General features: G+C 32.2%; 2 protein-coding genes across 3 annotated transcripts; one reads left to right on the top strand and one right to left on the bottom strand.

Annotated features, from left to right (window-relative positions):
* The first annotated feature begins 283 nt into the window (after window positions 1–283).
* LOC102668531 (FBD-associated F-box protein At4g10400) lies at window positions 284–3,185 on the top strand. Its single transcript, XM_006605350.4, has 4 exons — window positions 284–402; window positions 953–1,918; window positions 2,011–2,210; window positions 2,859–3,185. The coding sequence occupies exons 2-4, from the start codon at window positions 959–961 to the stop codon at window positions 2,866–2,868; spliced, it is 1,170 nt and encodes a 389-aa protein (XP_006605413.1). The 5' UTR covers window positions 284–402; window positions 953–958; the 3' UTR covers window positions 2,869–3,185.
* Window positions 3,186–7,306: 4,121 nt separating this feature from the next.
* LOC100799043 (65-kDa microtubule-associated protein 6) lies at window positions 7,307–13,823 on the bottom strand. 2 transcript variants are annotated; one of them, XM_003555650.4, is made up of 12 exons: window positions 13,059–13,823; window positions 11,973–12,176; window positions 11,134–11,400; window positions 10,700–10,915; window positions 10,433–10,588; window positions 10,169–10,328; window positions 9,767–9,918; window positions 9,028–9,115; window positions 8,872–8,945; window positions 8,703–8,777; window positions 8,168–8,528; window positions 7,307–7,761 (listed from the first exon to the last, which is right to left on the bottom strand). In XM_003555650.4, exons 1-11 carry the CDS (start codon window positions 13,131–13,133, stop codon window positions 8,190–8,192), a joined length of 1,806 nt encoding a protein of 601 aa, XP_003555698.1. In that variant the 5' UTR covers window positions 13,134–13,823; the 3' UTR covers window positions 7,307–7,761; window positions 8,168–8,189. The 2 variants fall into 2 exon arrangements, with proteins under 2 accessions (XP_003555698.1, XP_006605412.1); XM_006605349.4 differs by lacking the exons at window positions 11,973–12,176; window positions 13,059–13,823 and adding an exon at window positions 11,569–11,936.
* Between the last annotated feature and the right edge of the window lie 2,298 nt (window positions 13,824–16,121).

Below are 16,121 nucleotides of genomic sequence, written 5' to 3'. Positions count from 1 at the left end.
TTAGGCAAGCATCAAATGTTAGAGGTATATGTAGCAATGATATGGATAAAAGGGAAATAGAAACAGGTGATAGGTGTTTAGGGGAAAAAAAAAATGGATGTATAAGTAAAATAGGGGTTGTTGATGGCAATTCCCCCAAACCAATTATAATTGGGTTGGGTTGCGAGTTAATAGGTTTCAAACCCAATTAGCCCAACCCAACCCCATGTGCATATAATATTAATAATAAATATTTTTTATTTCTATAAGTATATATGTCATTATCTATGTGTAACCCTAACTCGTACAATCAGAGATCATTTTCATCAAATTGTTCAAAACTCAAAGCATCGATTTGATGCCATTTGCGCTCCTGCTTGTCGTAGACATTCCCCAATCGATCACCGTCCTCCCGATCCACCAGTATGACTATGAACAATCCTTCACTTCCCTTTTGTATTTATTTTGTTCCTTTCTTTTTTCCCTCTTTCATTTGGTTTTTCAATTTCCTTCATTTTGCACCTAGTAATTTATCGTCCATTTTTTTCCTTTTATTTTTCAATTTAGTAAATTGTTGAGTCCCTTATATTTGTTTTTTGAAGCTTCTTGGTCTCGTCTTCTTCCAAGTACTCACTCTTTTTCCTTTGTCTCTTAATTTTATTTATGATTTATTTGCCGCCTAATTATTTTTCTTTGTATGTCATCAAGTTAAGAAGTGTAGTTATAGCGGTACTTTGATTTATATGAACTAATTATGATTCTTTCAAATTTCTAGAATATAATACTATTTTAATTGGTCAATTGGCCAACATAATATGAACCAATCCGATTAAAGTCAAATTAGTTTAAGTTGGATTACTTAACAAAAAATAACAAAACTAATCCAATTATATTTGATTGGATTAGGTGTTAAATTAGATGAAACTCTATCCAACTCAAGTCTTATTGCATCTTGATATCTTAATTTGGTCAGGTCTGAATGGAAGAAGGTAAGAGGAAGTTGGCGATGAAGAGAAAGAGAGAGAGCACAGGTGGTGGAAAAGACAGACTGAGTGAGTTGCCTGACTCTGTATTGGTCCACATAATGGAATTGATGGAGACAAGAAATGCAGTTCAGACTTGTGTACTCTCTCAGCGTTGGAAGAACCTTTGGAGACGTATGACTCGTCTCTCTTTCAACCACCCTAGAACATTTTCCAGATATCACAATTTTGTGTCTCATGTTCTTTCTGGACGAGACCATTCTGTTTCCCTAATTGATCTTCTTTTTGTGGTCCTTCATTCAACTTCGGCCACACTCTTGCATGACGTCATCAGTTATGCTGTGTCGCACAATGTGCAGCAGTTGACAATCTATATAGATACATTGGATTGCATTAACGGTGCCACACCCTCCTTTCAGCTTTCCAAAACTCCTTTTGTCCCTCTCCTTTTTCCCTCTCCATCTTTGACTTCTCTTAAGCTTTCCAGTGTGTTCATTGGATATTCTTTGGAACTTCCAAAATCTCTACTACTACCATCTTTGAAAACCTTGCATCTCACAAATGTTCACTTTACTGCTAGTGACCACAACAACAACTTTGTTGAGCCCTTTTCTACTTGTCACATGTTGAATACTTTGGTCATTCAATATTGCTTTATGCACACTTCTGCACAAGTCCTCTCCATATCCAATTCTAACCTTTCTTCTTTGACCCTTGACACCTTTCAAGAACACATTGTGCTTTCTACTCCGAATCTCACTTCTCTTACAATCAGGGATGGTTTCCATTTTACTCTTCTCCAACTCTCCTCCACTTGTGATCTTTCACTTCTTAAAGAGGCGGATATTGAGACCCGTGTTGATATACATTATTCAGTCATCATTACCTGGCTGCGACTTATGACTAATGTTAAGATGCTCACAATCTCTTCTGCTACCCTTAAGGCAATACTAAATGTAAGTTACTTCAATTTATTTTCTCATATCATGTCTTGTCTTCATTCTTTCATTTCATTAAAATGTTTATTCAATTCACTCTAATTGTACAGGACCTATCAGATCCTGCTGCAGCGACTGTTCAACCTCCATGCTTTGGTAGATTGGAGTCATTGAAAGTGAAAATGCATCCACATGTAAACATATCTAAGGAAGAAGTAAGTAGGACATTGGAGCACTTACTTGTGAACTCTCCTCCACCGACCAGAGTTTATCTCATAAATGTATCCCTATCCCATCAAGAACTAGTTAGGTATATATTCTTTTTACTTCATTTCATGTTTCCTTTTCTCCCCGATGCTCTCTCCTTACAAATTATAGGGTGTTATTTTGTGATTGCCTTGTTTATACGGCTTATTATTAGCTGCTTTCTTATGTGGCTTTGATAGATGGAAAAATTTAAGTTTAAGAAACCAACACTTTCGGGAATACATTTGAAACATGCAATTTTTTTTCTTTTGACAAGGTTACTAAAATCCATGCTTAAACTCTTTCGGTGGATATTCTGTTTACAAAATATTCAGTGTTTACTTCATTTTGTGATTACCTTTCTCCCCGACACACTCTTACAGCAAATGATAGATTGCTATATTGTCAGTATGTTATTTATCCTGCTTGTTATAAATGTTATTTTTTTTATCTGGCTTTGACATACGAAGTTTTTAAGTATAAGAAATTATCACTGTGGGAACATTGTGACAAAAATCCGGTATTAAAATCGAAAAGGGTGATGCAAAAACAATGCAAGAACGACATTTTTTTATGTAATATTTTTCTCATATGTTTTCATCTTTACTAACATTTTATCTCCTTTTATTTCCAATCGATGACTTGCCTCATTTTATGCATTTGTAAGCAGCAAATTTTTGAAATATTTTCATATATGAATTTCATTGGTTAGGTATGCTTGAAGGAAATGAAACATTGGGGAAGATGAAGAGAAAGATGGAAGAGTTACAGAGGACAAGGACAGGATCAATGATAAGTAACTTTGTTGTGCTCCACATAATGAAATTTATGAACACCAAAAGTGCTGTTCATACTTTTATGTCTTGGCTATAGATGGAAAGAATTTGGGATATATTTCATTAAACTCGTAGAATTTGTATCTTTTGTATCTTGATTTGAGGCATAAAATTTGGATTGAACAAACTCCTGGATTAGCTCATGGGATATGTTGTTTCACATAAATGCCCAATACATAGTTGACAATTGATGCTAATTTAAGTTTTGAATGTGTGGATTTAAGTTATGCCTTTTCATCTTTTCATGCTAGTCTTTGACATTTCTTAATTTTTTCATTTGGTTTGTCCCATACATGACAGAATTCTAAATTTCCTTTAGTTGCCATTTGCCAACATTGAAAAACTTACATCTCTAGTATGTCACTTGTATTTCAAGTGATAATGCCAAGACATACTCAACGTGTTACATGCTGAATAATTTGGTTCTTGATAACTGAACTTTTCACCATGATGCAAAATTTCTTTGCATATCTATTTCCAATATTCTAGTTTAATCATAGGAAGTATCGTTCAGGAAGAAACATACACAATTGTGCTTATTTCTATTCAAAATCTTAGATCTCCTAGTATGACACATGATCCTATTCACCAAAACTTAACATGCAATCTATCTCTTCTTAAACAAGCAAATATTTTCATTGAAACTTATTTCCATACTAATCTTAAGAAGACAAATATAGCCCTAATTAATTTACTGTAAGTGGTCATGCTAATCAAAGGCAATGATACTTTATATGCTTTGGATGTAAGCTAGGCGTTGTATGGCCTACTAGGTTTGGAACTTTCGTGTATCATGATGTCCTTGAGAATGTTTTGGATGTAACTGAATTACTAGTCTAAGGAGTTGTTATATGAGCTCATGTCAACCTTATGATGACAGTTGTGTATTATTATTGATTATTGAGCTACTAAATGCATGTAATGAGCTTGTTTAATTATATGATTAGGATACCTATAGGATGACAAAATCTTCTTGAAATACTTTACTCGAAATATTTAATATTTCCAAAATTAGTTTATCTATATAGGTTAAATCAATATTTTGGAAAAACTCAAACAGATCTTAAAAAAAAAAGTAGGTTTTCATTTAAGTCTATGAAATTTTCTCATTTTTCTCATTTTGCTCCCTAAACTTAGATTATTATTATCACTTAAGTTTAAACTAGGGATCAAAATGAGAAAAAAAAAATAATTTCAAGAACTAAAATAAAATTTAAAAAGTAAACTTATTTGGCATACAAATACAGAAACTAAACTTATTATTTACACTTTTTTTAGGAAAATATATATTTTAGTCCATGTACTTTATAAAATTCTTGGTTTTCACCCTCAAACATTTTGGTTCCTTAACTTTTAAAGATAAATATTTTTAATCTCTTATGACAAACGGCATGTTTGTTCAAAGGAAACAAAAAACACTTGGGACTAAAATGTCTAATGGTAAAGTACATGGATAAAATGAATATAAAGTTGGCCTCATAATTAAGGAAGGGTGAAGAGAGAAGGAAGTTGAATTCTTTGGGGACATTTTTAACAAAACTTAAAAACTAACCTATTATTTTCCACTTTTTTTATCAATTGCCTGAGCCTCCCCTGATAAGACAACGGACGAGTTTGGAGGCCATTCCAGCCTTTGTCGTTGTAATTATGGTACAGCTGATGAGTCTGCACTAATTTGTCTTTGATCCACCCTTACCAAATATAACAAATTTGTGTCTCAGTTTCTGTTTCCCTCCATCGTCATGATTTCGTCGTCAAATATGCCGTGTTGCACAATCTATATTCATTTCAATTTCAGAAACAAACCCTCCTCTCGTGGAAGTTCTTAACCCTTTCATTAGTTCTCTTGTCCCTCTCATTTTTTCATGCCCCTCTTTGACTTTTCTAAAGCTGTCATATTCTGATTGCCTTGTTTATAGGCTTATAATAGCTATTTTCTTCTGTGTCTTTGATGCATGAAAATTTTTAACTTTACGAAACCAACACTGCGGAATATGTCTCAAACAAACATTTTTTATTCTTTTGACGTCGTAGTAAAATCCATGTAACTAACAGTGGCAGAGATAGATCTGAGAACAAGGACAGGATCACTAGTTACTTTGTCTTGCTCCACATAATGAAATTTATGAGCACAAAACATGTTCATAATGAAATTTTTGTTCAGACTTTTATATCTTGTCTATTAGATGGAAGGAATTTGGAAATATTTCACTCATCTCATTGAATTTCTTAGGCTCTATAAATCTCCCCCATTGCAGCAAATTGGATCTTTTTGTGTTGCCTCATTGAGATGACTTCATTTCTCTGCATAATCTTGATTCAAGGCATAAAATTTGCATTGAATTCGAACTCCTGGATTAGGTCATGGCATATGCTGTCCAGGAGTTAACAATTGATGCTAATTTAAGTTTTGAATGTGGTTTTAAGTTACACCCTTTCATCTTTTTAGTCGTATGTGACATGTCTCAAGATATCCATTTGGGCTGCCCTTTGGGCACCCAGCTTGTTTGTCATCCAACATCTTTTTATTTTTTCTAAAATTATCCTGACAAACTTATGGATTCGTTTGTAATCCGTATGTATACAGATTTTTTTTAAAAAATTTACAAATTCATTTAAAATTAATACCTCATACAAAATTTAAACATGTGACAATTAATATATATTTAATGTATATATATAAGTTTACATAATAAATTTTGTGACAATTAATTTTGATGCATTAAATATATTAGAACAAAATTAATTGTCACAAAATTTATGATGTAAATTTACATGTGCATTAAATATACATTAGAAATTTTAGTGTTATATATAAAAATATTAATTATTTTATAACATAATTGGTCTATTAACTTAATTGGTTAGAGCTTTGTGTTAATAATATGAAAGTCATAGATTTAAATCCTATATGGATCATTAATTTGTAAAACATTTTTAAAAAAAATTAAAAAGTCGTATGGGCCCATACAGATTATAAATCTGTAAATTTGCTAGGGGTAATGTTGAAAAAACAGAAAAAGGGTCGGTGTACAAACAATATGTTGGGTACAAAAAGCAATTGCCTAAAAAGGATTATAAAAACACATTTTTTTTAAAAAAATTAGGTATTTAATTAAATATTTTAAATGATAAAAATAAGTTTAGTGATATTCAATCAAGACTATTAAATTTTTCAAAGAAATTTAATAAAATCGGTTATTCAATTAAAATTTTTAAACTAAAAAATAGTCCTCTGATATTCAAAAGTATATAAATTTCATTGGATTCTTTCTTCCCGTGGATTTTAACAAAAAAAATTTTTAGTAGAAAATACATATTAAACAATCTTACTCAAACCCTTAAGATTTCATGAAACTTTTTCTCTTTTTTTCTTTTCTAGCAAATTGACATTGACGTGTTTTTTATTTCTTTTCACACATAATCTCTTATCTCTTTGTTGAAAGTGATAGACATTCATAATATTTTTTACTCGTTCGATCAATGGATAACATACCCTCAAACATATGATATGAGAGATTTTTCTAATTCTTTGAATTTGAGGCATCTTGATTACATGTTTATACATAATGAACATGATTATATATGAACGTGAGAAATATATAATTTTAATGAACATAAGAAATAGATTAGTCATGTATAAGTGGATAAATATATAAATGAGGTTTAAAATAATTGTTGAGCATTTTTTTGTTAGGTGAAATCATTATTGCGAAAATGACTACAAATATTCATGTTAGTAAATATATGAGGAGAAATTGATGTTTAAAAGGGAACAATCTATTCTACTAGTAAATATATTAAGAAAAATTGACTTATTACATAATAAATTTAGAATTCTTTATATAAAATAAATTTTATTTAAAATATTAGATAAACAAAATTCATCAATTTTTATTAATAATTTAAAATATTTTTTTTAAAATTTCATGGAATTTAAATTATGTAATGAATCCATATTTTATAAATCTATTAAATTAAAATCTTAATCACAAAATCCTAATCATAAATTTTTTTAAAAAAAATCTTAAAAATCATTGAATTCTTACAATTTTTTTTAAAATCTATAAGATTTTTTTATGTCAAAATAATCTTTTAAAATTCTAATCTAAAACACTTCCTTATTCTCTCACTGTTTTTAATCAGAAATTTAAGAGTTTTTCAAACTGGCGACCTCTCCTCCCTTATTTTCTTTCTACTAGAAGTACTTATTCCAAGCCTTCTCTATCTTAATCATGCAATAGAAATGATTAATTCGTCCACATGTAACATTCAATTAAGTTGACTGATGCAGGCAGGGCTAAGTGCCCAAAAGTAAGCTTGCTTGGAGCATAACAGTTGAACTTGGATTATCACATATAACAAACATAAATAATGAGCATGAGGTATATAGCATGGACGCTCCTACAGTTATGAATCAAAATAATCTTAGTTACTTATACTACATCACCATCACAATGAAAACATATATACACATGGAACACAAACATAATAAATACATCATGGTCAAACACTGTATGATCGATCTCCACTGTTTTGTTTACCCTCTCTACAAATGAGTCCCTACCAGTATCAACACTCTTCCCAAAGCTAATGTTTCTTCAAAGCATAGACCACCCTAATTCGTATCCTCAAATGTCAGTTATCACTGTCCACGTATATCTCAGCTTTATTACAACCAAATATAGTGTACAATCCATCTCGTGTATTCACAAGGTTCTGTGCTGCTTTCAATCATGTTTACAGCCACTGCCCAAGAAAATCTTTTTTACCCTATTCCTGCACAAGTAGAACAATATATGATCAAATTGTCTTGTCAGTGAAAACATGACCAAAGGCCAATAAATTAAATCATGGTCCTATTTAGATACACTTCTCAATAAATATTTATAAGGAAAGAAAGAAAGGTAAAATAAGTTTCTCCTATAAGTTATGCTAAGCACTTATGCATAAGCTAATTTATAGAAGTTGTCATTTAGCTTCTCTAAAAGCAAATTTTAAATTTAACCAATGCATAAGCTATAATTTTAACTTATGAAAGAAGCTTAACTCATTTTACCTTCTCACCTTCTTCTCATATTAGTACTTGTTGAAAAGCTTAACAAAACAGGACCTAAGAAAAGTTTAACCAAACAGGACCTAAGTACACAAAAATATACAATTGCAAACTGAAACCACAACCTACCATTTTTTTTTCTTTTTATCATTTAAACTTGGGGAGGGGAATCAGGCTCTGAACCACAAAGGGAAGCATATGACATTGTATCTTCCTTAGATATAGCCACAAAGTTCAGAGGTGCAGTAGACAATCTTCTCATTTCCTTAAAATATCCATTCTGACGGCCAGAGTAGGACCGCGGTGTCAGTAGTTCAGATGTCGTTCCACCACTTAAAGAGTTACGGCGAGGTGTAGGAGGCATAGATCCATTTCCATTTGCACGGTAACTATTAGTCTTTCTAAAGCTGTTATTTTTTCTTGGACTAGGTTTAGAACCATACATGGCTTCCTTTTGATTTAGGAGTAGATCTTGCATCTTCTTAAGGTCCTGCACGATTCAAAGTAATACACACCAATTAGCTATAAATTGTAGAGAAAGATGTACTAGTATTTCTCAGAACATTAAAGTTTTAAAAAAAAAAATCATTTCTATTCTTGTATTCAAAGATTAATTTGTGGACAAACAAATAATTGGCAAATGTGTAAAGACGAGTAACTTTACCCTATGTCGTCTCTTATCTTCCTCTTTCTGTTGTCTGGCCAGTTTATAATCGTCCAAAATTGACACCAAACGTACCTGCAGATAATATAGACAATCAAATTTACCTTCTTAAAAAATGCTTCGAGATAAAGAACACAACCAGAAATAATTACAGCACTTCAAAGCTCACCCCATCATATAGAAAATGAGTCTTCTTTTCATCTTCCCAGGCTAGTGTTTTGTTTATAAGATTGTCAACCATAGCTGAAAGAAAACATACTGTCATCAGAAGTCCAAATGGCACTGTCAATAATGGATAGGTTCACAGGCATTCATGAAAGCAAACCTGGAATTTTGCTTATAGTTATTCTAGCGCGTTCTGCACGTTTAAGATTAATGTGAGCGCCTCGCCCAGCACAGTATCTGTTGTCATCCTGAAATTGTTTTTATTACTTCAGAGAACAAACTAATTGGTCTAACAGTAACAGTTGTTCGTGAATGAAATTAAATGTAATAACATTTATTTTAGCTGCAAGACTTAAACTATTAAATGAAAAAGGTCAAATTAATTGTGTCTCTGATTAGTTGTATCCTAATTAGTGGACAACACAAGTCTATCCTGATTAAAAATATTGCATCGCAAAAATTGTCACATCAGATTGATTGAGTTTGAATAAGATACACAACAAAAAGTGAGACCAATATTTGCTAATCACATAGATACAAACAGAAAACTCAAGCTTACAATAAAATTGTGATTTATAAATATATTGATATATTTGGTTTCACTTTTTCAAACTATTGTTTCATCAACTTTCACTTCAGTTCATCTGACATGACAATTTTTTATGGTGTGTTCTATGCAAGTGATCTTGATTAATCCGTGCAAGAATCTCTCTTTACTTTAATGAAAAATATAATGTATCAATAGCATTTGAAACTTTCAATAAAAGTACAAGAGTTTGGGCAGGAAAAATAACAAAGAGAATTAAAAACAAAGAAAGAAGGCAAAACCCTGGCAGACCTGTGTCCTACCAGCGTGTTTATGAAGCTATACAAATTATAAAACATAATTGCTGGCTTACTTGATTATATTCGTCAAGCCAATTCTCCTCTTCACACGCAGCAAACCACTTATCAATCCTATCTGTTACTTCTTTTCTGCTCAAAGCTTCATCTTTTGCCTTTATTATCTGTGCTTCAATGTTGGCTAATAGCTCAGAAGGATCCACCAGTCCTATACAAAAAACAGTATGATTCAATAATGTCAGATACTCGGATCATTTCCAGGTAAATCTTTAAAAAAAGGATTTAAAGAAATGACTAAATGTGTTTAGCTCAACTTGTTTTAGAGAAATAATCCCTTATTTTGTTAGCTTCTTAAGAGAGCTTTGAAAAACAAAAGTATTCCTTAGAAGAAAGCTGTCCTAAAAAACATTCTAAGAGGTAGTTATAGGTAAATAATCTATTAATGCACAGGAACAGACCAGAATCTATTAATGCACTAGCTTTCTCGGCTGTAGTACTTGTATCTGGTTCAGTATGAGTCAATTTACATATTTCCTCTAACTCTGACCTCTTCTTAAAAACAAGTTCTTTCATTCTGCTTGCTTTTAGTTTGGCAAGCCTGTCCACTTCTGCCGAAGCCTGAAAAAGGAATTTTCAGTCTAGGACCCCCATCTCCACAGAATAAATTGCAAAGAATGAAAAAAAACAATAAAGGGTGAGAGAACTGAAAGAAGCTTCCAGACCTTCTCTATCATTTCTGTTGAAAGAACACCTCGTTCAGTGATTTCTGATTCTGAGGTTCCAACAATAGAAGTAATCTTCATAAAACAGTTTCTCTCTTCTTTTGATGAGTCCATCAAATTCCAAAGTTCAAATAGTTTAGATACAACATCCTTCAGCTGCATTTTTAAAAAGAGTGTACTTTAAGTATCAGGCAAGAGTAAAGGAAGGGAAGAAATTACAAAAACCAATCATACTAGAAGCAATTATGTATGATACAGAAAAATCACCTTCTGAATTCTAGTTTTCCTTTCTATTTTTAACTTGAGAATGGCCTGCTCTAGACCTTCCAATGTGCTATTGCTAATATTAGTTGATTGTTCCACCTGAGTCCCATGCAAACTTGGATGTACATCACCCACAGTCTGGCCAAAATCCAACCCAAGCACACTACAAAGAGAATGCACCTCATTCACACATTGCAAGACCTTTTGAAGGCGATCAGACTGAAAAGAACAGGCATAGAAAATGCAAAAATGAGTTATGAAAGGAGGATCAATATACTAATTGATATGAGGATGGATCTTTAACATCTCATGCCCAAACAAATATTTATATGAATCGAACATTCACAAAAATGAAAGGCTTTTATTAACCCATAGGCCATAACCACAGTCCACGGCTATAAGAAAGTTCAAGGATCAGTTTATATCATAATATAAACCTTTTCTTTTTGAAGTGTTCGGAGATGCGTTTGATATTCATTAAGTCTTCTAAGTGACAAGTCATGTTCATCCTCAACTGCTGTGCTGCTCAAAGCATTATTGACAGAATGGAATCCAAAAATCTCTCCACTTATCTTTTCTATTTGAGTCTTTACATCTTCAAATTGCTTCAATCTTTCATCTTTTTTCTTCTTCAGTTCTTCAACCAAAGGTGTGATGGACGCAAGTTTCTGCTTCAGGGATGCTGATCTCTTCTCCATCTTAATCTAAAAAATTCACAGACAAAAAGGATCAGAAAACTAATTCTTAATTAAATCTTCTTAGCACACTATAACATGCCCCCTTTCCCTCCAATAGTTAGATTGATTGAAGGCACACAGATATCTCCTATATCACCACATATAAAAAGTCCATGTAAACAATTCCAAACATACACTTTATACATATTTCATGAGAGCAGTAAAGGTGCTACTCCCTTTTCCTTCTACATTTCTTCCCAAATTTTCAGACAGTCCTCCAGCACCCACAGTTCTTAAAGATTTATGCTTTGCAGTACCATCTAACGAATAACATTATTTATCTTCCATATTTTTCATTGGTACATTGGATTGGAGGTGCAGCAACCTGGGCAGGGGTGTAGGAGACATCGTGGAGAATTGAAGCTCTAGTAAGACAACATCATTGCAATCTTATCTTACAGACTCTAACTGGTGCAAGTTGAGCCACAAGCTCAATCCTTTAATAATTTCCTTTTTTTATATATCCAGACAGCAAATTACTGGGATGCCAAGCCTGAAATTGACTTTTTGAAATTTGAATACAGGCAATTTTTTTTTACCGGTGAATGAATATCATGTTCTCCAAGTGCAGCCATCAGTGTAGCAAGCTCTGCTTCCTTGGCGGCAACTGTTTGATGAAAGCGTGCTTTGGTGTTAGCAGCCTCATCAACCTTTCTCCTGTATACTTCTAAGCATTCCCTCTCCAGCTCCATCAACATTCGATCTTTCTCCACTTCGGTCTCCCCAATATCGTTCCATATTTGCTGCACACATAACAGGATCTGTCAATCCAAGGAAAAAAAAAAAGTAGTGGAAAAAAAGTAACAAATAAAGAATTAAGTAAAAATTAAAACAACAAACAGTTTGGTATTAACTTCCTAGACACAAAAATGCAAATCAACAAAACCATAAAACAAGGCTTAACCAAACAGTAGTGGAAGAATGTAACAAATGAAGAAGAAAGTAAAAATGAAAACAACAAACAGTTCGGTATTAACTTTCTAGACACAAAAATGCAAATCAACAAAATTATAAAACACTACACCAAAGCTAAACCAAATTGCCACCAAACCAGAAACCGGTTCTATGTGAGTGTCATCATATCTCACAAAAAGCAATAAGATTAAACAAACAGTATAGTATAACGACCAAGTCAACCAAAAACCCCATACCAACTATTGAACTGGTAACTTTTAAAATGCATCAAGAATCCCAATCCACTGATTTTTTTTTTAAAAAAACAGTAAAAAACCTTCAAATTTTAGACCAAAAACAAGGAAAGTTTTAAAAGCTGAAAAAAAGACCTTTTCAACTCAGGTAATCAATCTAATGAAGAAAGACCCCTTTCCCCCCATAATTAAAAAACCTACAGAGACCCTATCAGTGCTGTTTTTTTTTTCCTTTTGACACAGTAAAACAGACAAAAAGTTGACCTGGGGAGAAAGAACAAACAATTGGGTAGAGAATAGCGAAGAACAAGAAGAAGATGAAGAAGAAATAAAAAATAAAGAGTAGGCATATCATGAACAAATCATCACAAGCAGACTCTTCATTAAGAAAAAGAAACAACCCATGTTATCATTTGTGCACCCAACAAATTCCTCAAAACCCAGAATTCTGAAGCACCGAAGAAGAAAGAGAAAGACCTCAAGTTCTCTGAGCAAAGCAGTGCAAGTAGAGCTTGTGCGGATACTAGTGCCATGTGCCCCAATGGCCAGCATTGTTACCAAAATCTGAGACGCTCTTAGTGCTAATTTATGAAAGTTACCAAGTAAGGTAGTAGTAGAAGAATAAAGACTAAAAGGGTCAAAGAAGAAGAAAGCAAGAAACTTTCATCTCATGTGAAAGACCAAGAGACATGGGGTGTCTCCATTGCTTCAAACAACCTTAGCTCCCTCAGATCTAAAACTGAAACCTTTGGTAGTCTCTTTCTCTCTCTCTTTATGTTGAGCAAATTGTTTTGGCAGCTACAAAGAAAGAAAACAAATTGTGTGTGTGTGTGAGAGAGAGAGAGAGAGAAACAACAGGATCTGTAAAGAGGGTGTGTTTTCAGAGGGAAAAGAAAATGAAAACGGAAATGATTGCCATTATTATTGTTGAAGAGGGAAAGAGAAAAGAAAAAAGGCAAAGAACAAAGAAGGAGAGAGGATAATGCTTTTTTAGGGTTTGGTTTGGTGGTTAGATGCTAAAATGCGCCTAAATGTAGCAGCAACAACAAGAAGGAGCAGGTAAATAAAAGAAAACAAAGAGGCAAGTATTTGGAATGGAATGGATCTGTATTCTGTTCTCACTATTCTGTATCTGTGTGTGCATACACTCTCTCTCTCTCATGTGTTCACATTGGCCAATGATTTGTATAGGTTAAAATCTCTACTCAAAACATGGTTTCTTATTTTATTTTATTTTCTTTTTTCTTAACTTTCTCTTCTTGTTGTGTTTGTTTCTGTGAGTGAGTGAGAAATTTTTCTGACAGGATAGAATCTTGATATTTGTTGTTTGGTACTCGTCTTGCAGCGCGTGCTGATCACTCTCTAATAGGACAAGCAAGTTTCTTATCAGTAACTTAGTGGAAGCGCGTGGTAATGGTTTGTTTGGGTTGGATTTTGCTGTGACCCAACCCAAGTAGCTGTTTTGACGTTGAAGTGTTTGTGCCATGACAAAGGAAGGAAAGTGAAGAAATAAAAAAAAAAAAAGTGTTTTTTGGGGGGTGAAATGTGTATTGTATTTGTTAAGGACGGGGTTAATGGTTCGGTTTAAATATTATAAAAAGAATTTACATTTTAAATTGAATAGGAAATTAACGTAATTATAAAGGTGTGAATCAGTTATTCAATGCCTCTGATTAAGATCTATGACTTTATTACTGTGAACTTTCATTATTTTGTATTTTGTAGTCTAGGAGAACACGTGCAACTTTCGCACCATGTAAACACTTCTAATTGTTCCTCAGATAAAGTTTGCCAGTGATTTTTGGGGAAGAAATTTAAAGTGGAAATATAAGTCAGATTGGCAGTTCATGACAATGTTGAAATTAAATGAGTCTGAATTTATGATTACTTTACTTCCTAGAAGCAAAAGATAAATAAATGAAAGTCAAACTAGCTTATTAGGGTTAATAGAAAAAGAAAAGGAAAAAACGGATACGTACGGTAAACTTTGGCTCTTGGATTTATTTATTTTTTAGATTTTTTCATTTCATAAGTTTTTTTAAAAAATAAAGATGATATATACTTTATAGAGTGTGAAATCTATTCTTTTTAAAGTTTGGTGATGAAAAAATTGAGAGAAAAGAAAATGGAAAGCATCCATTTCCTTTCTTTTCCGTTCAGTTTATTGAAGTTTTTTTTTCTTTTGAGAAGACAGTTTATTGAAGTTAAATGCTCAGAGAAAATAATAAAAGTTGAAAAAAGGGTTAAAAAATGACTATTTGAAAAATGAGTTTGCAAGTGTGAAAATAATCTGCCAGTTTGGTTAAGTGACTATTCTTTTTGCTGAATGAAAGTTGCCAAGCTTACATTGATTTCATATTGGGAGTAGACTAGCACCAAACAAAACAGAACTTCGACCATGATTCCAACTTACAACTAGCTAGTTTTTTATGTGAATTTATGGTTGGTCTCTTAACTAAATTAATGTATTCCATGTATTGACATTGTTCACCTTTTTTTCCTAAAGATCAACATCAAATCAAAATATAGTTTAAATGCTTATATATCATGTTTAGAATGTCTAAGCAAAGATTGCAAGGGATACACTATGAAACAGAATAAATACGAAAGGAATAATTATTAAATTTACCCGGGAAAAACTTTCTAGCTTTAAATTTGTATAATCCATTTACATCATTGACCTTTTGTTGACCTCATCTTCCATCTACCTTTCTGTCTTTTCTATACTCTCAGGTCTCAATATTTCATTTTGATTGTTTCGTTGAAATGTAATTGATTTGTACGTTAGTTTCGTATTCTTAAACTTTATTTTATAACTAATAAGTTTCTTCTTTTGTATTTTGGTGCTTACAATACTTTCTTCTGATTTCTGATACAGTTTAAAGAGGAATTATTTTCATATAACATTTTTTTTAGAATTTTTTTACAACATAAAAGAGATAAGAAGAAAAAAAAATAAAAGGGAGATTAAATAAGTCATATAATAGAGAAAAGGATTAAAAAGAAAGTAATATTATAAAAAAAATATTATCAAAATCATCGTATGAATAATATAATTGCCTTTCAAAAAAAATATGAATAATATAATTCTAATTTAAAAAGTGTTTCATTTTTATTATCAAAATATATTTTTATTCTTGAAAAAGGTTGAGGAAACAGCCAGAACATGATCAAATTTCAAGGACTTTGATTGTTATTTATTCTTTTCTCTTTCGTTGGTTATCATTAAACAGACAGATTGTTATATAGTACGTCTACCAACATGCGGAAACCCTCTTTTAACTAGTTAATTCTATGGTTGATTTTTCATTTGCCTAATTTCCCCCCTTCCTTAAAAATTTCGTGAGATTTGGCAACTTGCAAGTGATCATGAAAACGATTGAAGTTACTAGAAGCTTAAAATAACCTTGCTCCTACATCTTAAATAGGAAACTTGTTGCCTTAGTTTATTAAGTACACACATGCCAAGCAAAATTTGATAGAAATGTTTAAGCTCTACTTTTCTTAATTTCTTTTATTTAAGGAAGAGCAGAGCCCTAA

The sequence above is a fragment of the Glycine max genome, chromosome 20 (assembly GCF_000004515.6).
Source record: "Glycine max cultivar Williams 82 chromosome 20, Glycine_max_v4.0, whole genome shotgun sequence".
NCBI lineage: Eukaryota > Viridiplantae > Streptophyta > Magnoliopsida > Fabales > Fabaceae > Glycine > Glycine max.
This window is presented reverse-complemented; position numbering and strand designations above follow the sequence as displayed.